The sequence below is a fragment of the Magnolia sinica genome, chromosome 18, assembly GCF_029962835.1.
Source record: "Magnolia sinica isolate HGM2019 chromosome 18, MsV1, whole genome shotgun sequence".
Lineage (NCBI taxonomy): Eukaryota > Viridiplantae > Streptophyta > Magnoliopsida > Magnoliales > Magnoliaceae > Magnolia > Magnolia sinica.
In genome coordinates, this window is record NC_080590.1 from 2,941,892 (window position 1) to 2,964,865 (window position 22,974).

At 39.5% G+C, this 22,974-nt stretch overlaps 2 protein-coding genes across 2 annotated transcripts; both read left to right on the forward strand.

Annotated features, from left to right (window-relative positions):
* Positions 1-3,561: 3,561 nt before the first annotated feature.
* Positions 3,562-22,502, forward strand: LOC131232465 (monothiol glutaredoxin-S15, mitochondrial-like). The gene is made up of 7 exons (XM_058228700.1): positions 3,562-3,719; positions 8,876-8,951; positions 15,487-15,624; positions 15,780-15,879; positions 20,373-20,439; positions 21,562-21,640; positions 22,129-22,502. The coding sequence occupies exons 2-7, from the start codon at positions 8,877-8,879 to the stop codon at positions 22,180-22,182; spliced, it is 513 nt and encodes a 170-aa protein (XP_058084683.1). The 5' UTR covers positions 3,562-3,719; position 8,876; the 3' UTR covers positions 22,183-22,502.
* LOC131232464 (pentatricopeptide repeat-containing protein At1g66345, mitochondrial) lies at positions 3,726-8,485 on the forward strand. Its single transcript, XM_058228699.1, has one exon. The coding sequence runs from the start codon at positions 4,069-4,071 to the stop codon at positions 5,887-5,889; it is 1,821 nt and encodes a 606-aa protein (XP_058084682.1). The 5' UTR covers positions 3,726-4,068; the 3' UTR covers positions 5,890-8,485.
* Positions 22,503-22,974: the final 472 nt, after the last annotated feature.

The window sequence follows — 22,974 nt, forward strand, 5'->3', positions numbered from 1 at the left end:
CATGTGAATTGGATTGGACTACCGAGTTCAAGTTGACTCAAACGAGTCTCATTTGACTTAGGTAGGTCATCAATCCATTACTTGTGTGGATGTGTTTGAAGTGTACCAAATCCATAAGTTACAAAGTGGCATTCATATTAGGTCCGACTCCATGGATAAGTGTTAGAAACACTCTGTTTCAATACTGAGATCATGAGATCGAATACACATGTGGTGTGGGTGTGTGAAAAAAGGAAGAAGATGATGGCATTCATACAATATTTTAAACTTGCTGAGCTTGTTTTCATTATCGAGTTATACATTGACAAAGAGATGCAAGAAAATCCTTCATAAAATAATCACGAAATAAGTTAGGATTTGCTTTCACAACTTATATATTTTCATTGTGCAGTCTTATACGTACTCCACGAGCGAATTCTTGTAAAGATGAATAGGGACACCAATCACACCGAGCCTCAAGCCCATGTTTTAAAGACTCAGTGGCTCAACCCAATTCATCCGGGCCTAAGTCAAGTCATGACTCACCCGAATCAAATGGTGTTTGGGAGGGTGACTCGTGGTATCAAATTGAACTGGTCCAATGGTGTGCAGTTCGACTTAGTTGCATCAGAGTCGTTCTAGTCTTAAAACCTTGCATCAAAGTTGCCTTATTCTTAAAACCATGCTCGTGCCAGGCTTTCTTTCTTGGGAAACGCTGAAAGAGGCGAGTGGTCATGGATTTGAACAAAAATGAAGTTTGACGAGGTTAGTTCTTTCAGTCTCACAGTAGTATAAAAATCATCATCATCATAGGGTCAGAGAAACCGTGTGCTAATACACTCAAGCTAAATATTAATAGTGCATCATAAGATAACCCAGGCTCGGTTTGTGGTGGCAACACCGTGAGGAGCGATAGATGTGAATGAGTTGCAATATTTTCTGCTTATTTTGAGATATGCTCCCAATTCTAATGCTGAATTTTGTGCTCTTTTGGAGGGGCTAGTTCTCCACAGGGAAAAAGGTTTCAATATATAATTGTTAAAAGCGATTCGAGCACTTGTTTGGTAGTTTTAGAGGGGCTGCAATATCACCTTGTCGGGGTATTCTCCATTCATCACCATTATCACCATACTCTGCCACGACCAATTAGATGAAGTTATGTATGATCTGCACAGATATGCATAGAGTATTTGAAAATTTACACATGTGTACGAATGAGATTTCTCGATAAGTGTCCGGGACGTGCCGTGTACTACTTGAGCGGCCGATGGAGAAACGATCGTGCTTGAACAATTACATGACAGGTGTAAGGGAAGAAGCAAAGGAACCAGAGAACGTGGGAAGCATTCATATAACAACAAATGGAGAACGATGATGGTAACCGTCAGGACGTGAGAATGATCCAGAATGATTGGATTAAAGCTATAAATAACCAAGCAAAGCAAGAAGGAAGATCGTCTCATGCCAATCCAAACAAACCAAGCTTATCTTTCAATTATTATTTCAATTGTTCTATCATTTTACGTTACATAATGTAATCTTTTACTTATCGTATTGAGCAATTTACATTTTATAGTGTAATGTTTACTTTCCAAGCCTATTGTTTTATATCCCGTAGTGTAATTCATAGTGGTAATCGAGTAACTAATAATGTGTAGTTGTAATTGTAATTTAAGTTTCTGCTCGTACGCTGGACTCGGTTCTTCAATCAAAAGATTGTTTTGCAGTTGTTCTTCGCAATCGACTATAAGAATTTCTTTTCCATTCCATTATGTCTGTATTGAAAATTCATTTGGTATGAAAAGCAAATGTGCAAACTATCATCAGAGGATGGACTACATCCTCTGAATATCGTCTGATTTGATTTTACACCATTAAGTGAGTAGCTGAATAGGCGACCAATCTCTTTAGATCTTTGTCATACACCATGTGTCTACCTATCTTGGTGCTTGAGGTCATTATTGTTCAGTTTGAATTGAAGCCGTAATTTCAACTATGGCATGCTCGCGTATCTAGTGGAGCAAACAATGTCCAAACACTCTTAATAGTATTGTTTTTTTAGCATTTAGCCTTCAAATTTCAAAAGGGCTCATGGTTTTGTAATCTAATTGGATGGTTGGTTGAGTGCCACCGTGGATGTGTTGGGATTTATGGAGCTTGTTCATACAAAGGTTAATTCATAATTTCACAATTATTTTTTTTTTGTAAACCCTAGTTTGAGGATAATATATGTTTCGTCGTAAGAGAGAAATAACTGTTATGGTATCAATAACTATTTTTTCAGTTTTCTACTTTTGAGTATAGTGGGTTGGTATGACTTTGTAAATGTACTAAAAGAAAATCACATAAATTCATGTACTGTAGTTTACCTTTTTTTTAAATATTTTCTTTTGATTTTGATATTATTGTGCATGTGGTTGAGAAGTTCTATCTCCCAACGCAAAAGATGGTTCCCCAGGACGTTGCATTTTGAGCCACCGATCTTAAGACCATTACCAGCCGACGGTCCAGTCTAACGACGCTGGATACAAGAGCCGAACGGTTTGGAACAAGGAAGAACCCCTTGGCAGATCCGCAAACTATATGCTGCTAAGATCACTACAAAAGAGGAGCAAAACTTCCCAAGAGTGTGAAAGATGGTAGAAAGGCACGGAGACTTTGCATACGATCGCATGCTATTTGAATTGTTATTCAATTCAAACTGTCCAAATTACGAGTTCCATTTTAGACCTGCTCTGAATAAAAAATCAGGGCATTTGATTATCTCGCTATCAGATTGGTGGACATTTAGTGGATAGTTTAAAAATAAAAAATATCAAATGTCATATTTCAACAAACAAGCGTCCACGTATCAGAAATTTAGATCACCCAAACAACATGATTTTGGGCCTGTAAATGATAGGAAGTGGCTTCTACAACTTAATCGTGTTTGATTTGAGTTAATAAGTCCTACGTGCTCAAGTTCTGAGTGCCTGCGTATCAAGCGTCATAGTCGGGTAGAGTAAGGAATAACTCCGCATGAAAGAAGAGGTTACAATCGGATTGGCTGACGTACCAGACACTAGCTGTATAGCTAATGTATTGACGTTAGCAAGATCTGTGGGTCCCATCATGAGGTATGTGTTATATCTAAACCGTCCATCCATTTTGAGAGATCCTCTTAAGGTAGGAGACGAAAAATAAGACAGATATAAGGATCAAGTCGACCACGTTGCAAAAAGCAGTAGGGGATTGAACATCTACCATTGAAACCTTTTCGGGTTCACGGAAGTTTTAGATCAATATGAAATTTGTTTTTCCTCATCCAGGTGTCTCTGTGACCTGATTAACCGATTGGATGGAAAATAAACGTTATGGTAGGCCCCACCAAAAATTTTAACGGTGAAAATCTCCGCTGCTATTTTTGGTGTGGTCCCTTGGATATAATTAATTATTTTGGTAGTGCTCTAAAATGATCTCTAAAAATGTATGAACGGTGTGGATATAATAAATACATCATTGTGGGTCCCATGTAACTTTGATCTCCTTTGAACCGTTCGTACAACTCGCAGCTCGAGGAGCGTAAGCGCTCGTCTTCGCACGACACGTACCTGCATCAGCTATATAGGTGGTTGCTGCTCGCGTCTCTCCTCCCCATTTCCAAACGCTAAAAACCTGCAGCTCCAAACGCCACCTCGCTCTCTCTCACCATACACCGCCAGATCGTTTGTTTCAATCCACTGCTAATATCGAAATCCACTGTAAGTCGCTGCCCGAAACCCAACTCTCCGTTTTGCGGTTCAAATTCGAGTCATGTCGGATCCGTTTCTACGTTTCATACTGTTGTTTTCCCGTTATTCGTATCTGTTTGCTGTTTGGAGACTGTAATCTTGCGTCTAATCTTAGGGCGCGTTTTGATGCACTATCGAATTGTATTTCAATTGCTAGCCCGATAAAGTTGAAATAAACAATTCGTGATTTTCTTTGGGGTCGGTGCGCACACTCCCAAAATCCGGAAACGGCCGGTGCGAAACTTACCGTGCACTTCAAAATGGACTTTTGGAAGTTCCAACTTCGAAATGCTTCTAGATTCCCGCCAACCATCTTCAAATGGCTGGAGTTAATGGCCTGGTCCAGATCTCGGTGATCATCGTACCTTCCAAAGACGTGCCCTGCATGGGCCTTCTCCTTCGAAGCAGCGGCCCGGCTCTCATTCTTTCCGCCTTCCATCGTTTTCATGTCCGCTGGCTGCTCGGCAAAAATCCCATTCGAGAACACCATCTTAGGACTACATACATCCAAGATCACATACTACGCATGGTCCACACAAATGCATCAACGGCTGAGATCGCGATCCGCGACTTGTTGAGGAGAGACGGCAATTGGGATAGTTTGAGCGCCGATCTAGATTCTGTCGAGTTAACCGATTCGCTCATCGATGAAGTTCTGCTCGAATTAACGGACCCAATCGACGCGAAGCGGGCTCTCAGTTTCTTCCACTGGTCAGCCCGCCAGAAGAATTCTGGACATGGAGTCCGATCTTACTGTATAATGGTTCAAATCCTCGTTCAAGCCCGGATGCTTGAACATGCCCGAGCATTGATGGAATCAGTTATCAGAAAGAATGCCGATGCTGGTTCTTCGAAATTCATGGTCGTAGATTCGCTTCTAAGCACGTATACAAGCACTCAATCAGGCCCTTTTTTGTTTGATTTCTTGATACAGACATACGCGAAATTGAGGATGTTCGATATGGCGTTCGATGTTTGTCGGTACTTGGAAGAGCATGGATTCTCTTCTAGTCTTATCAGTTTCAATACTCTGATCCATGTCGTCCAAAAATCCGATAGGAATTCGTTCGTCTGGAAGATATACGAGTATATGATTGAAAGGAGAACGTACCCAAATGCAATTACAGTCCAAACCATGATAAGCTCATTGTGCAAGGAGGGGACTTTGAAGAAATTCGTAGATATTCTGGATAGAATTCACGGGAAGAGATGCGCTCCTGCAGTCATCGTTAATACATCGCTGGTTTATAGGATCTTCGAAGATGAGAGAATCGAAGAAGGGATTATGTTGTTGAAGCGGATATTGCAGAAGAACATGATTCTCGACGACATCGCTTATTCTCTGATTGTTCATGGTCATTGCAGGACAGGGAATTTTGAGTCGGCCCGTGAGTCATATGATGATATGCTTAAGAGAGGGTACCATGCGAATTCATTCCTTTACACTTTGTTTATCGGTTTACACTGTAAGGAGGGGAAGATCGAGGAAGCGAAGAGGTTGATGGAAGAAATGCTGCTTGATGGCTTGAAACCGTACGATGAGACGTATGATTTTCTGATAGTGGGGTGCTCCAAAACAGGGAGATTAGATGATGGCTTGATCTTTTTTGACAAAATGCTTGGTGGAGGATTTTTGCCTAGTTACCTTGCTTGCAATGAGATGATGAATAAGCTCTGTGAAGTGGGCCATGTAGAGAAGGCCAATAGCATCTTGACCGTTCTTTTGGATAAAGGATTCCTCCCCAATGAAGCAACATACTCTCATCTCATTGATGGATATGGGAAAGAAGGCAATGCTCAGGAAGTTATCAAGTTGTATCATGAAATGGAATTCAAGGGACCCACTCCAGGAGTGATGGCTTATACATCATTAATCAGAAGCATGTGCCATTGTGGGAAAGTGAAGGAAGCAGAGAAATTTTTAACTGCTATGGAAGATCGATCATTGACGCCATCCATGCACATTTACGATTGGTTGATTACGAGCCATTGTGAAAATGGGAATGTAGGAAGAGCTGTTTCCCTTTATAATGAGATGATCAAGGGAGAATTGAAGCCTGATGCTCATATTCTTGCAGTGTTGGCTGAGCGAATCAATGATGCAGTCGGTATTTGCAAACAAGGAGTTAGAATTAGATAGCTCAAGGAGCCGATGATTGTGATTGTGTTATTTGAGTTTTTAATGAAAAGATAGGATTAGATATAGCTTAAAGAGCTGATGACCTATCCAAGAGGTGGCCATTGTAATGGATGGCCTGGATCAATGCTCGATGGGCACATTCATTGATGAGTGAAGGTTAACAAAACCCTTCCATTATCTATGAATGAACCTTTTTTTTTTTTCTATTGTAATATGCAAGCATGGAGATATATAGAATATCTTTCATTGTGTATTTAACCATGATCTTCTGATAGATAGTGAAATCCATAGGAGACTATCTTCATTCTTCAGTTCTACATTAGAGGCTATCAGTAGACACCCATACATGGAAGAGGAGAAAGGTGGGGTGCCTTGGAAGAGTGTTTATTTTGCATTTGCAAGTTGTGAGTGATAAACATTTTTTTTTCTTCTTGATATGATTAGAAGACGAAGTTGGAATCTATGCAAATCGGCCCACCAAAATAGAATCTATGCAGTGTTCTTCATTGTTTTGAGTCAGAAATGCTCTTAGTTGAGTTCTTACTCAGTGAACAACTTTCAAACATGCTTTGCATGGCCCATCTCTCACTGTGACACGTTAACAATCAAATCCCAAGACATCGGGTTGCCAGAGATATTCCTCGTGATTAGGTCACTAGGCGATTCACTTCCAAATTCCAATACCTATGTACTACATAGTATGCTCTCAGGAAAAGGGTTGGACCGGGCCGGGTTATTTATCATTGGCCTTGGCCTAGCCCACCACGAACCCTCGAGCAAAATTTATTGGGCCAAGCCCTGGTCCTTCAGGGCCAGATCACCTGGGCTGGGTTGGGCAGACTAGCTCCTCACACAAACCTATAGTTCATGTCCCATACCCATTGTTCCCTATAGTGTGTTCCACCTGTGCTATGAATCCTGCTGTTTTTGTCCTCGGGGCCTAGCATTGAGGGGGAACACCTGGTGGATGGAGTGGACGTCCCACAGACAACATGATGGGCCCACATAGCTTTATTGTTGTATGCTCTGCATAAAATAGGCGTTACAAATGATTTTGGTCTGCTTCATTATGTGTTTGGAGACTACCATCTTGCTTCTATACTTGGGGTGTGTGTGGATTCTCTAACCAATTGAATTGTAATTAGTGTAAAAAGCCAAACGGCAATTCTCTTGGGGCATGTTTGGTTGCCACTTGAAAATGGATTCAACTCATTTGTGTTAACAACAATTACGTATTAGGGAGAATAGTTTATATAAATTGCTGGTTACATTTTTAACCCCTACCCAAAAATTAATCTCTAAATACATAATTATGATTAAAACTAGGGGCATGTCACGTAATGCAGTTAAGAGAGCAGGGGAGAGAAAATGGAGAGAGACTTTTGAAAGAGGTCTGCCCGAATACATCCCGTGTTGGAGTTGTGCCCTTGGAATCCAATGTGAATTTTATCCATTGATGGCATGGATGATATCCAATGATATTGATGATCTTGACTTTAGATCATGATGACTGTGGGTCATAGATGGACATATGATTTTGCCATATTTTTTATGTAAACATTGGTTTAAAGAGTGGGATTCCTTTGGTTGTCCTTGTGCACTTGGAAGTGCACACAATGGTCACTGACCAAGGGAGAGTTGTGGGTCATGGATCTTAGTACCTTGTTATACCACGGCCACCTAGTAGGTAGTAGGACGAACCTGTGGTTGTTACTTTATAAGTGGTCATCCTATGTGAGGGGATAATGACGAGACATAATCTCTAAATAAAGACCAGGATGCTTTCATGCCACCATACTTATTGATTATTGATTGGAAGGTAATGAATTCTCAATCTAATATTTGAACTAATGTTTTCTTTCTCTCAAAGTTAGATGGACCATTACGTGTTTGCAGTTAAAGGTGTGGGTTTCTTTTTGTTTTCCGTTTTTTTTTTTTGTTTTTTTTCCAATAATAGTTTCAGATGGTTTGCAAGAAACTGCAAAATTTTAGGTTAATGTCGCCTTTATCACTCACAGTGGTAAGTGGTTGCTTTTAATGAGCATGACTACTAAAATAGTTGGTGTTTTTTATATGATCTAGCATTTTTTTATGAATGTAACTCAAAATTTTAAACAAAGATGCAAAAAGGATGATGAGGAAACATCCAGCTAATGTAAAGAAGAAAGATCCCCTAGCTACCCTAAAATAACTCCACAGGGCTACAGTTAGATCCATTTGTAGCTCTGGCCCATTCCTCAACTAGCCATCTAGCCATGTGGAACACCTGCTCTGGAGACATGACTTGTCCTTAAAAAGTCCTGTTGTTGCATTCTAGCCATGTTGCCCATAGAATGGCAATTACTTCTTCCTTGCCGACCAAGCAAAATGCCACATAACCATAGCTAAATGACCCCCCACTTCTTGAGGCATCAAACAATGTGAGAGTTTCTCCCACATCCCCTGGTAAATTCATAGTTTATGAAAAGATGGTCCATTGTTTCCTCATCATGCAAGCACAAGACAAATCTGTTAAGAAAGTTCACAAAAAAGAAAAAGGAAAAAGAAAAAAAAAAAAAAAACAAAGAAAAAGAAAAAGAAAGAAAAGAAAAAAGAAGAAGACACATCTGTTAAAAAAGGATCATAATCATATGCTTCTTCCTCAAGTTGTCAAGACTCAAGAGTAAGAATTTTGTTGTTACGCCCCAAGTGAAGGCCACCACCCACAAAGGTCCCGGATATTTCCAAATGTGATGAGTAGGATCCTTGGCTTGTGGCTCAGACACATTTTGGAGGACCGAATAGAAAGACTTGACCGGAAAGCCCTTCTAAACACATCTATATTCTTCCACCACTGACTTGCTAGCTTTTTTCTGTAATATCTTTTCTTGGTAACTCACATAGTCACTCTGTATTGGTTACATTATGCTGCTGAAATTTCTTTGATAGATTTTTCATGTTCTCATAACTGTGACCCTAAAGCACGTTGGTTTGCCATCTCTAATAGCATGGCCAGGTCATTATCCAATATAATCTTGAAGGGCATAGCAGGATTGCCAGCCACTCGTTCTTTGAGAACAACGGTAAGAACAAGGACTTCAATGCTTGTATCTTTATCCTTCTATTTCCTGACAAGTCATTACATTCATTAAATTGTACATGACTATAATCTTGTTTTCTGAACTAAGAATTTAGTCCCAAATCCCAACTCCCAATGCAATGCCTTCTTTCTTCCAGTGAGGATGCCTGACCCCAGGATTAGTCAAAATATTGCTTGAAGAATAAGCTTATCTTGAGATATAAACAGTCTAATCATCATGAATCACCTGATAATGTGTAGCAATGTTTCAACAATTTCCTCAGCAGTCCTCTTAAGGAATGTTCATCCCCTTGGCCCACTGAATGACGTTGAGGGAGACACCTTCAACGATCAAATGATAACCACAACTGATCACAAGCTCAAAGCATCTCAAGCCAAATCGAGAGATTGTAGTCTCTGCAATAGTAGAACGTATCTTCCAACAGATTAAGATTATCAGGCAGTACCTTCTCTAGTAACTAAGCATGTTGGGCAAACCTGTTTGTCAAAGATTTCCTTGATATCGCTCTTAAGCTTTTGGATTCTATACATGCTAGGCATGTTCAGTAGGACTTTTTAATGCTGTTGAAAATTCTTACTGGCCTGGGTTCATTCCATTGCTGAGGTTATAGCTGACACTTCTTTAAAGTTTAAACCATTATAATGGATGCCCTTCACTAACATCCATCTTATTCGAATGTTAATCAAAACCACATTAGGATCCACCTTTGGAAATATGACAATTCCTTCCATGACCATCCCCTAGACATAGGTGATTTGTTGTGCTATAGATAAAGCCTAATAGCAAAAACAATGATTGATTCCTTAGAACCAGTGTTCGAAATATCGATACTATCGGCCGATATATCGGCCGATATTATCGTTATCGCACCCATGCGAGACGATACACCCCCGATAACCCCTGGAAGATACCAAAAAATCCCAATTTCAAATGTCGGCCGATATATCGTCGATATCGCACGATATTTTGACGATATCGCGCGATTTCCTCAAAAAAATTGAAAAAAAAAATCGAAACTATAATTATCCGAAAAAATCGAAAAAAAAAAAACAAGAAACTGGATTTCGGTACCTGTACAAGAGATCGTCATCATCGAAAGCTTCTATTTGGTGGGCCATTCCAATCGAAGCTTCTTTCGTAGATTAGTGCAAGCAAAATCTTCGATTTGGGAGAGAAATCCGTCAAAATCCGAAGAAATCCGGGTATTTGGGCGACATCGGGGGAAATCCTCGTCAAAATCTGGAGAATCTTCGCCGGAATCCGAAGATTTGGGAGATCTGGGGGTCGGAATCCGAAGATTTTGGGGCCGGAACCCTCTCTGCTTAGAAAAAAAAGGGCGTCCGGCCCTGGTTTTTGAATTGGGTGGTGTCCGCATGAAATCGGATTGCGTACTGAGTTACTCGGTGCACTCTTATCGTACTGAGTAAACTCAGTTGGGCCCACCTTGAATGTATGTGGTCTATCCACGCCGTCCATACGTTTTTCCGGATCATTTTAGGGGTTGAGCCCAAAACCGAAGTATATCAAAAGCTCAAGTAGAACATACCAAAGGAAACAATGGAAATATTGATTTCCACCGTTGAAACATTTCTAAGGCCCCCAGTGATGTTTATTTGTCATCCAAACCGTTCATAAGATCACATAGACATGGATGAATGGAAAAAACAAAAATCATCTTGATCTAAAACTTCTGTGGGCCCCAAGAACTTTTCAACGGTAGACTTCAATTCACATCATTTCAAGTGGTGTGGTCCACTTAAACTTTGGATATGATTAAATTTTGGTTGAAAGCCCTAAATTTATATAACAAGGTGGATGTACGGAGTTGATACAATGCAAAAATGACAGTGGGCCCCACAGAATTTACTCAGTACGCTTAGCGTACAGAGTTGCTCAGTACGCAATCTGCTTCCGTACCGCACACCACCACGGGTGTGTTGACGTCGTCACCCAATTTTGTGGGTCCCATCATGAGGTATGCGTTATATCCAAACCGTTCGTCCATTTGGTGAGCTCGTCGTAAGACTTGAGCCACAAAATAAGACAGTTCCAAAGATCAAGTGGACCACACTGAAAAAAGCAGTGGAAGATTAAAGGTCTACCATTGAAACCCTTTTGGGGTCACAAAATTTTTGATCGATATGATATTTATTTTTCCTCATTATCCAGATTTGTGTGACCTAATGAATGAATTGGATGAAAAATAAACGTTATGGTGGGCGTTATGGTGGGCCCTACAAATGTTTTAACGGTGAGAATCAGTCCCCACAATTATTTATGGTGTGGTCCACTTGAGCTTTGGATATTACTCATTTGATCTAAAATGATCTCTCCATATGCATGAACAATATAGATAATAAATACATTACTGTGGGGCCCATTTCACTTTGAATCGTTCAGACAACCTGAGCGGGAGGAGTGCCTGCGACGAACGCACATTTCATGCAAAAGACTTTCGCATTAAGTTCCTGCACTGGGAACTCAGGTGGGACCCATTGTGATGTTTGTGAGAAATCTTATCCGTTCATCCGTTTTGTGAGTTTATTTTAGGACACGATGCCAAAAATGAACCGTTTCCAATGCTCAAGTGGGCCGAAAACATGATAATTGAATGTCCACAATTGAAATATTCATGGGCTATAAAAGTTTTGAATCATGCTAATATTTGTGATTTCATTTCATCCATGTTGGAATGAAGTTATTAATGGTATGGATGGCACGTAAACATCACTGTCGAACTCAGGTAGGTTTCAACGGTAGGAACTTCCCTAACCACATTTTCCGTTAGCACGGCCCACTCAAGCTTGGTTCATTTTTGGCATATTGTTTTGAAATGAACTCACAAAACTGATGGAAGGGGAGGATTTCTCACGAACATCACAGTGGGCCCCATCTGGGTTCCCAGCGCAGGAACTCCATGCGAAAGGCTTTCGCAGGAGATCCACGTGCGTGGGGTGGGAACGACGTAGTGAGTAAACTTTGTGGGGCCACTATAATTCATGTATTTTATCCGCTCCATCCATCCATTTTACCATATAATTTTATGATTTTAGCCCAAAAAGTGAAGCATATCCAAAGTTCAAGTGGCCCACTAATGGTCAATCACCATTGTTTCCTATGATATGGTCTACCTGATTATTGGATCTACTTAATTTTTTGCAAAATCTCCTAAAATGATATAGAAAAATAGATAGACGGGGTGGATACTGGATATAGTTGTCTTAGTTCAATCGGACAGCGCAGAGCTTAGGACCCTCTACAAAGGAAACCTATTATGTGCCATTCTTTTTTGAGATTTTATGATTTAAAAGTGTGTATGGAGGTCTTTTTTAACAATCCCCAAAGTTTCATTAAAAAATTCAACCATTTTCCCGATGTTTCCCCATATTTCCCAAAAAGTGTGATAAACTATGCGATACAAACGATATATCCCGTGCGATAACCGATACGTATCTGTATCCCAAGGGTGCGATACATTGTGCGATACCGATATTTCGAACACTGCTTAGAACAACACATCTCTATCTAGATAACAAGCAAGTAAAAAAAGAAAATTAAAAAAAAAAGGAAAAAAAGAAAATAAAAAAAGAAGAAGACAAAAAAAAAGGTCAACCAAAAAAAAAAAAAAACAAAAAAAAACACTATCCCATTTTAGAGATGGATAAAAAATTAAATATCACCACCACCACTATCAGCTTCGAAAAAGGCCCATTGGCTGTGTTTTAATATGACCGTGCATTTGGGCTTGCAAATGAAGGCCTGGGCCATGAAGGCTCGGCCCCAAAGTTAGAAAAGGCCCATTCACTCATGTCTCTCCCATTACCATACCAACACAGGGACCATATTGTCCGCATTAGGGTTGTTAATGGGCCAGGCGAATTTTCTCTCTTACCATTCCTAGGGTTGGGAAGAAGATGCAGTTATATTTCTATAACTCACCGACTTGGTGAGATTTTGATCCGAGTCACTAGGAGACTTACTGGAATAGACATCGTGTCAAGTTGACTCGATGCATCTTGACTTGATTCAAAAGAGTCACTTGCATTGTGAAGTTGTTTTTTAAAAATATATAAATTGGCCGCCGTAGTGACTAGCGAGATTCAAACACCAGATTTCCTGCAAGGCAAGCGTTGTGGTGCTCTTAGCTTTCTATCTTTTATTACTCATCCTAACTATAACTGTTTGAAATATTTATTGTCCTACCTAGTTTGTCTTAATTTATCATAATTAAATATTAAGTAGATTCGAGTCGGAGCCTGAGCTGACCAAACCTGGATGAACATGGAGTCGAGTGGAGTTTTTGGGTTTTTGAACTATGGTACTCTTGAGTGAGGGTCAGGAGATGAGATTGAGACAGGAAGAAGGTTCTAAACTGGTAGCTATGGCCTATGGGATAGCTATCCTATCGTCTATGGATGGCTTTTTCTTAGTTGTGCAATCCTTCTAACCAGGTCCTGCTGCCGCAATGAATCACACTTTGGATGTGCACTTCCTCTCCTGTGTGAATATGTTACTACTTTGTGGAACTAAAACCTTTTTTTTTTCTGAGCTGGTTCGATCTTACTTGTGTAATTAGTCTGATTCTTCACCAAATGAAAGGAAGGCAGTGGAAGGAAGCCTTCTACTACTGCTGGAACAAGAGTGAAAACACGGCATCACGTGAAGATGCCTTCGCTGGCCTGTTTTTTTGCCAATATTAGTGGTATAAGAACCTATCTATGTCGAAAAAAATCATTGAATGAGATTGCTTACTCTGCACATTTCAGTTGTTTTTCTCAGCATTTTCTCACCATTCTGCGAACATGCAGGAGACAATCGAGGAGATTGATCAAAATTAGATTTAGAATATGGAGATAGGAGTGTCCAAAAACGACGAGCGGAGTCTGAGATTCATCCTCTTTTCGCGATTGCTCACCCAAACAACTATTTTCCCCCTCTCTTGGCAGTGTTTTCTGGAGAAGAAAACAAATTTATTTATTTATTTTTAATCAAGCAATAATTTTTTATTTATCAAACAATAATTAAACTAGGGCATGTTCAGATTGGGAGAATCCAAAATGTGGACATGGAAAACACCTATGGAATCGTCAAGAAATGGAAAACTGCAGAATCCAATGGTATTCCATTGCTTGGTTTAGAGTGCTGTTTTCTATGGAAATGTTAAAAGGCCAAGGTTCAAATGGGGATAGTTGTCTTTTGTAACCATGGAAATCTACCTTTAACAGGTTTTTTTCTTTTGGGAAATGGCTTTACTCATTTTTCGAGGAAAAGCTAGGAAAGAGAAATCAATTTTTGGTCTCTCAAACTGAGGAAACTGTCACATCAGGGGAATTAGTATTCTTTTTCCACAGTTTCCACCTTCTCAAACAGGCCCGAGGAAATGGAATTGCCAATACACAAAGATAAATGGCTCACACCCTCAGCCCACCCATTGGCAATAGAATTGGCCTCTCCCCACATGACTAGATGGTATGTTTCGCCTAGAGGCAAGAGATCTTATTTCATTAGAAAATCCCAAGGTTCCATTCTTGCTTCTTTTGCCTGCTTTTTGACATTTGATGTCTCTCCTTCCACAATAAACTGTTGTTGGAACTTTCTGTCAAAGGTACAAAAAGGTTCCCTTAACAACAGAACTTCCGCCTTCTGCCACATGATCAACACCTTCAGGCAGGGATTGCCAATTGAGTTCCCAGCAAAATTAAATCTCCATGATCATCGCAATATTTGATCGCTCTCTGCATCAGTTGGAAGTGCTAATAATGCCCCTGAAAATTGGGGAACTGAGGACACTAATAATGATACTTACCTTGATTTTTTTCATGGAATCTGATAGTTGATGTGGATTCATCCTTGAAAGTTTTATTGTTCCTTTCCTTCCAAATCTCCTAACAAAGCATGGAGGAGAGTAATTAATATAGGACCTTTCCTCTTTCCTTGAACAGGCCATTCCCCAACTGATCAATATCTCCCTTAGCTTTCCCTTAATGGCCAAGTGGTGCCAAAAACATGGAGGAAGCCACTGCACATGGGCCACTGAATCCTTCCCTCTCTACACATGTTAGGCTAAATCCCCCCAGGAAAAAAAATTGAAAATACTGATTCTCTTATTCACTCAGATTTGAATCCAATAGTTAATCGATTTCTTACAATAAGCTTCATTCTTTTTTGAAAGGCAAATAACTTTATTAAGAACAGGAACAGAAGCCAAAGAACATCACACACAAGCAGCAAAGAAAAGAAAGAAAAAGAAAAAGAAAAAAGAACAAAGAAAAAGAAACCCCCACAATCAAGGACCCTGATCCCGAACTAACAAAATAGCCCTCCTAAGGACATCAGAAGACGAGTAGCCACCTTCAAAGTCATCTGTTTATTATGATTCCTTTGCTATTTTTTTAAAAAAATTGGATTCTGGTTCCTATGTTTTCTGGTATCTACATTTTGTCAATGTGCTGTAATATTTAACTTTTCAACAATGTAAATGATCTTTCTTTTGGTCTGATCTAAATTGTCGAAATAGGTAATATCAGGACCATATTACCAACATGGCATGGGACATTCAACAACGGTGACTGGTGATCCTGAAACTCATGAAGATTTTCAACCCACCAACAAACTTGCGAGTTCCGGCCTTTCCACACATGATGTCGTTGAGCAGGTTATGGTTGTTATCTGTTAGTGAGAAGTAGTTGTACAGTGTCATAGTCTCAGTTGAGTATATGTTTGAGCTCTGCCTTGTCTGGCTGGCAGCAAGGAAAATTCTCACATTCTCATTGTTCCTCAGTTAATAATTGTGGTTAGGTTATGGTGTAGGATGTCAAGGAAAACCCCGTCATGATTTATATGAAAGGAGTTCCTAATGCCCCTCAATGTGGATTCAGTGCACTTGCAGTGAGAGTTCTAAAGGAATATGGTAAGTAGTGATGTTCTCTATCTATATCTTGAGGTATACTCGATGCTATCAAAATCTTATGATTCAAATTCATATCGTATTGTATGGGTGTACGATTTGAATCATAAACCCAAATCGCAAATCCCAAATAATCGTATGATAATCGTATCGAATCATAAGATAATCGTATCGAATCGTAAGATAATCGTAGATTACATAAATGGTTCCAAAAATATTTTTTAAATTTTTATTCATTTTATTCTTCTTTCTTTGTACCCTTTTGCTCATAAAACATGAAGAAGCCTCCCCTATTATAATTAAATATATCCTCTTTTTTTTTTTTCTTTTGAGAGAGAGAGAGAGAGAGAGAGAGAGAGAGAGAGAGAGAGAGAGAGAGGTAAAAGAATAAAATTATTAAAGGCCTCTTGTATGTCTTTAAAGGTAAAATTTTTCGAAAGACAACAAAAGAAAATAAAGAAGAGAGACAAGAATCCTTCAATATCATGATATGTATACCATATACATTTTCTCAATTGATAATGTCATAATATGTATTACTTTTTTGGTACATGTTGATGGGAAATGGGTGATTAATGAGTTTTTTAATCTTTTCTGATTTACTTATAATTTTTCGTTTGTTTTTTATATGTATATTTTTAAAATCAGCAAAAAATCTTACGACTTACAATACGATTTGCAATTCGATATGATTCAACCCCTTCTACGATTTGCTATACGATAACGATTTTGACAACATTGATAGATGAAAGTTTTGTGGTCAAGCATGTTAGATGCACTTTGACATGAACATAGCAAAAAAAGGAAAAAAAGAAAAAGAAAAAAAAAAAGAAAAAGAAAAAAAAAAAAGAAGAAGAAGAAAGAAAAGAAAGAAAAAGAATCCCTTTCTTGCATTTTGGTATTGTTTATAGATGTACATCTATTTATCTCATGGTTTAACATTTTGAAACTCAAGGATCTGTGAAGGCAAGTTGGGTTGAGTAACTTTGTTGATTTTTTCGAGTCGTGAACACCATGACTCGGTGAGGATTTAAATGTTTGAAATATAATACAAATATGGTAGAGGCTTGGAGAGCCAAACTTTGTTGATTTTCATTGAGTTTTTTTGGGTTCTTTTTCTTCCGAGTTTTGTCAAGTAGAGTCCAGTTTTTCTTGAGTCTTGACCAAGTTTTACCAAATCGAGTTTGTTTTATTCTCGATGAAATCTAATCGAATCGAGTCGTCTTGAGTGAGTTGAGTTGAGTTTTTAAACTTTATCTAGTATATCCTATGATTTATGAACTTGATACTATATAATCACATATCTTTTGGTATTATCATGTGACTGTAAAGGCACTATAGCTTCTCATATTTTCCACTGTCACTGAGTCTAATACATCATGTGTGAGTTTGAAAAGGATGTATATGTCCATGTCTGAGGTTACATTAACTTTTATCATACCATTCCAATGCTAGTACAAACACTCCTCTAGCCCTCTTTTAAAAAAGCTACCAAATTGGTAATAGAAGTGATTATGGTTCAAAAGCCTTTTAAGTGGATCCCTGTTTTGGACCTTCTTCATGAGTGGAAACTTGGTCGTATATGACTTTCAGCAACCTTCCACTGAGGTTTCTCTTTCGAAGCCCCCTCTTCTAGGCTGTTGGAAATTGATGTTGATAGGAGGTACATAGGGGACACTGAGAATTTTGATGTAGGTGGGCTTCTAACAAATGAGTATGGGGTTAGCTCACCTTCCTTGGGCCAGTAGGACTTAGGCATTCAAACAGAGAGGCGTGATCTCTTCCTCAATTGCATGGATTGCCGGGTTCTAATTTCTGCAGATTTTAACAAACCATTTGTGATATTCCCCAAAATGGTCCTAAATGAACCAAAAAGATCCTTCTTACATCCCAAGAAAAAGGGCCCAAAAGCCTACATCAGTCGACATTAGAATGGCATACCATATTCAGATTTATTTGACCATTTTTATTTTGAAAGATGAATATTATTTGACCAATTTTTGCTTCTCTCTTAAACCAAATTTGCTGTTGTGATATCATCCCCATGGCTTTGGCAGCCTTTTCCCAGGTTGGAGATAACTTACCTCTGTTGGGTTAATGCCTCTACACTTTCTTAATAAACAGTCCTTTGCCCACTTCATCCATATATTTTGGCTTGTTGACCATCTCTTGAATTGTACAAGGTACAGATTACAGATCTTCATTGTTGAGATGGTCCTTATTTCCAGTATGTCTAGAATCTTGGCTTCCAATTTTTTTTCTAGTGCACTGTCCATCAATCCTGTTCTGTGAAGTAGAAAGAGACCAAGTCAACAACCTGCGTAAGATTCTGAGATGCTTCGAGGTGGTATCAGGATTAAAGATCAATCTTGTTAAAAGTGAAATCCTGGGGATTCACTCAAGAGATGAGGAAGTAGAATTTGTCGCTGGGGTTTTTGGTTGAAAAGTGAAATTTTTGTCTAAATGTCTGCGGCTTCCGTTGTGCATCAGGAAACCTGCCAAGCATCTATGAGATGTGGCGGTAGATTGAGTCAAAACTGAAATTGTCTGGGTGGAAAATCCATCACCTGAGGATTCATGGTAGGATCCACTTGTTGGAGCCACCCCTTAACGCATGCCCAATGGAGAGAGCATATCACTGTCTGATGCATTTTGATTTGTAGATAGGGATTTCTCACCACGAGGGAGAGGAGGGAGGGGACTGGTGATAGTTCACTGCATTTCAAAAGAGGAATGCCGAATCCAGCTACTATATCCACGTAGCCGCAACACGCACCACACGGGGCAACTTGGCACACATGTTCAAGATCCAAGGCAGTCATAAGGTGGTTCCCAGTGGTGCATGTCCGTAGACCATAAATCTGGATGGTCTGTTTGTCAGGTGGATACACGTGCAAAGTAATGTAGAAAGATGATAAGCAATGACCTACGTTCAACTTGCATGCGTTGTTTACCTAATTAGCGAGCTTTCATACTGCACATAATAGCAGGCATGCACGCATCTGGGCTCCTGCACAAATTTTCCACATTGGCACATTCTGTGCAATTTTGTTTATATTTTCCAAGTTGGCATGTGTGATGCATTGTGTTTGGCACTTGAAGATGGAGTATTGGGAGTCAGCTTGCCTCATTTCAAAATGCTGGTACCTCATCCATCTTACACATGGCATACATGTAACACACTCTGAACCATTCATGTCATGGGGATCTTTGTGGATGGAGCATAAATATTGATCAAAAAATCCTCACCTTTGGTTTGGTGTCCATCAAATGGGTGGTTAAGAATAAAATGGGCAGAGATCAAAATACGGTAGGTGAATGCAATTGTTTAAGACTTTATGTTCTGTAAATTTTTGGGCTACGCTCCATCCACGACGAGACCCATGATTTGCCTGCTCTGAATTGCCGTATGCCACTTGTATCTTGAGAGAGATGGTAGGAAGTGGAGACCTTAACCAACACACTTGCAAACAGACGAGAGATGGTAGGAAGTGGAGACCTTAACCAACACATTGCAAACAGACCACCCATATTTGCAGTATACAGGACCTGCACCATGGGAACCGCCTTATGGTCAATCTTGGATCCTGCAGACTTGTGCCAAGTTGGCCAAGGGTGCATTTGTGTTTGGTGCTTGAGGATGAGTGTCTAGAGAGTTGTAGATCACTACAAAATTTTGAAACTTCCAAACACGACACTTTAAACTTCCCTCCAATAAAGCATGTAATAGGCTAATAGCAAAGCACCTGCGGTGCAGTGGATTGGATGTTCGCTTCCACTACTTAAGGTTGTAGGTTTGGCTTCTAACAACCACATCTTACATTTTATCCTCTCTTTTTTTCTTTCTTTCTTTTTCTTTTTTTTTTTTGGGTAAAGAACATCATGACCCCAGTTTTTGGTCACACAACTGTCTTATTTTGCTCAGCTCCAGCCAAACTGTCCCATCTAGTCTGACTGCTTTTTACCAACTGCTGTGTCATTGTGTCCAACACCATCACGTGTCTTACATGGCAGACTTTTTAAAATGTGGAGTGTCCTCATTAATAGCTTGCTGTAAACTTACAAACATATACACTATAGTTTATACACTTCGATATGGGTTCTGATGCCCTGAATTCTGACATTACTGGCAGTATGTTAATTAATCACGAATTTTCCAAAAAGAAAAAGAAAAAGAAAGAATGTTAAGGATGTATAATTATTATTTCAACTCTCTAGCAAATAAGCTGTTGTTTTCGAGGTCAGGTGCATCATGCATGTACAAGTTATCCAACATAAGCTGAATCGTTGAACAATCTAAAGAACCTTTTGTGTATCCCTATTATCCAGCTGTTTTTTCTTAAGCATCCCAGGACTAAGAGCATGATTAGGAATTGAATTGGTAAACTTGGTATTACATGTTATCTTTTTGCGCTCAATTCTTTATTTGTTATTTTACAAAAAACAAATGAGAACCCAAGGCTATTGTACTCTTAGATAATGTATGTTGCATGCAGGTGTTCCCATCAGTGCCAGAAACATATTGGAAGACCATGATCTGAAAAACGGTGTAAAATCATTCAGGTGAACCTACTCTTGTCGTATATTATTAATACTCAAGCCATTGCAATATAATTTCTTTGATCAATACCATGTTTAAATTCGTCGAGTGTCGATGCGCAGCTAAATTGGTGTGGTTAAATCCTCCTGTAGTGATTTTAATTATGCAAAAGGCACCCCAACTTGGAGAATTGCACATATTTATGAAATATTTACCAGAACAAGAATTAGAACGACCATGGACAGGCTAATGAGAACTGATCAAATGCTTCTAGAGATACAAGAGTGACCGTGCCACCTCATCGGTTTTTGTATATGTAGCAAACATGGATTGGATCCAGAGAATTCATTCCTTGGGCGCCATCATTGGTTGTCCAGTAACCAAAATATTGCATTTATAGGACAACACCGGCCATCCAACCTGCGAACCTTTTTTCAATTGAATGTGAACCCTCTTTTTTAGTGTCAATGCATGCGCCATTGATTGAATGGTCAGGATTTTCTTATCAAAATGATTTTTCCCCATTCAGTTTGAACCCATTGCATGTATGGTCCAGATCTCATCTGTGCAACTCGTAGAGCAGACGATGTGGATGCACAATCTTAACCATCTAATCAATTGGTTAATTTTCACTAGCTCAAAGATCTGGTGACTATTATCAGGCATGTCACACATGAATAAATGGAGGTTAGAAAATTGTAATCAACAATACACATTCACTGTGCACATGTTACTCACCTGATGAGTGGGCCAGCCTGATTTTGCGGATAGGACAAGTGCTGTGGGGATTTCCTGATGAATGTCCATGCCTCGTGTGTGGGCCATGTTGGTAGCAGCGGAGTGTGGCAGCCGATCTGGAAATATCATTCATTCATTCACAACCCAGAAAATTACAGTGCAAATTGATCATTGCCATAAACTCAACCAGTCTTCCCTTCCTCTGTAAAACTCTGATCTTCTTCTTCTTAACTGAAAACCCGGACCCTTTGATCAGATCTGCAAGTATTCTAAATTGGATATATGCATGGGGGACTCTTGTTCTTGTTCCAGTTTTCTCCCTTGAATAAAATTACTGTTATCCATTTAAAGAAACTGCATGCCAAGTTTAATATATTTATCTGAAGCCTGGTTGTTTATTGGTGCAGCAACTGGCCCACATTTCCTCAAATATTCATAAAGGGAGAGTTTATTGGAGGGTCTGATATTATTCTCAACATGCACCAGGTTATTTCTCGTAAAATTATTTTAAGAGTTTATATGCCCACACTCACCTCTATGTGCCGTCGCCTAATACTGATACGGGGCTTCTGAGCCAGGCATCAGGTGTGCCCAGTTGATATGACCTGGCGAAAAAATCAGGGTTGGTACACCGTCAGGAGGCCATGTGTATGTTTAATGTGGACTGATGGTGATTGTTTAAGAACTGCCTTTGTTTTCATACACGTTTGGTCCACCTGCTGAGCTGTGCTTCCTGAGTTTGAAGCAGGCCACCTAGAACACAATGGGGCCCTCCAGCTGCACACCACTTGGATGTTGTCCCACATGCTTGCCAGTTTGGCAGCGATATAGATGCACAAGGGCTTGACGAAGCTCTATATATTAATTTGGTTTTTTTCAACATTTCTTTGTTTAATCTCCTGTCCCGTTGAAGCTGTCCCCAAATAGCTTGGGCCAGGCTATTATGATGACTATGATCTTCTATCCATTCACAGACTGGAGAATTGAAGGAGAAGCTCAAGGATATCACTGTCGAAGCCAAGCAATGAAAAAGGCAGGAGAAAGCTCTGTACTAAAATAGAAATACTATGACTTTATGTGGGAGGTCAAACCTTTTTCCTTTTTCTGTGGCAAGATGCAGTGCTATGAGGTCTGGTAGGGGATAAATTTCTTCTTCTTTTCCCCCCTTTTCTTAAATCATCTTATAGGTTATGTTTGGATGCCCAAGTGAGATGAATTACAGACATCCAGTTGAATAATGAGGAAATAGCACAAATTAGTCACGTCTCCTAGTATTCATAATGAGGAAGTAACTCCGACACTTGTAGGTACTTTGAAATTTAACTCGATGCAATTGCAGTTTGGAGCCTGAGCACTCGATATGAATGTGAAGGGAATTGGGATTCATGATTTGGATATTTTCATTTCATAGGACTAACAATTGCAATTAAATTCGACACTGCATCCAAACCCATCCTTATTGAAGCTCTGCAAAATCGACTTGGATTATAAAATGCAGAATATCAATGTTGGTCCGGTTGCGCGGTTTCATTTTCTGCATTCTGTTTTGATTGATGTTGTTGGTTTTTCGTTTCTTTTTTAATGAATTATGATGTTGGCCAGTTGACTTTCGCCTTCTAGTTTTGTGGTACATGTGAGTTGCAAGGAAATATATTTTGCTGACTGACAGGCCTCCATGCATATCCAAACTGTTGATTGATTTGATGGTGCCCACCTTAGATGGGGCATGCCTTGAAAAGCTCCCAGATTGGAAGATCTCAACCTTCAATTGAAGGTCTAGAATTGGCTGGTTAAGGAGAAGATCTCAACCTTCAATTAAT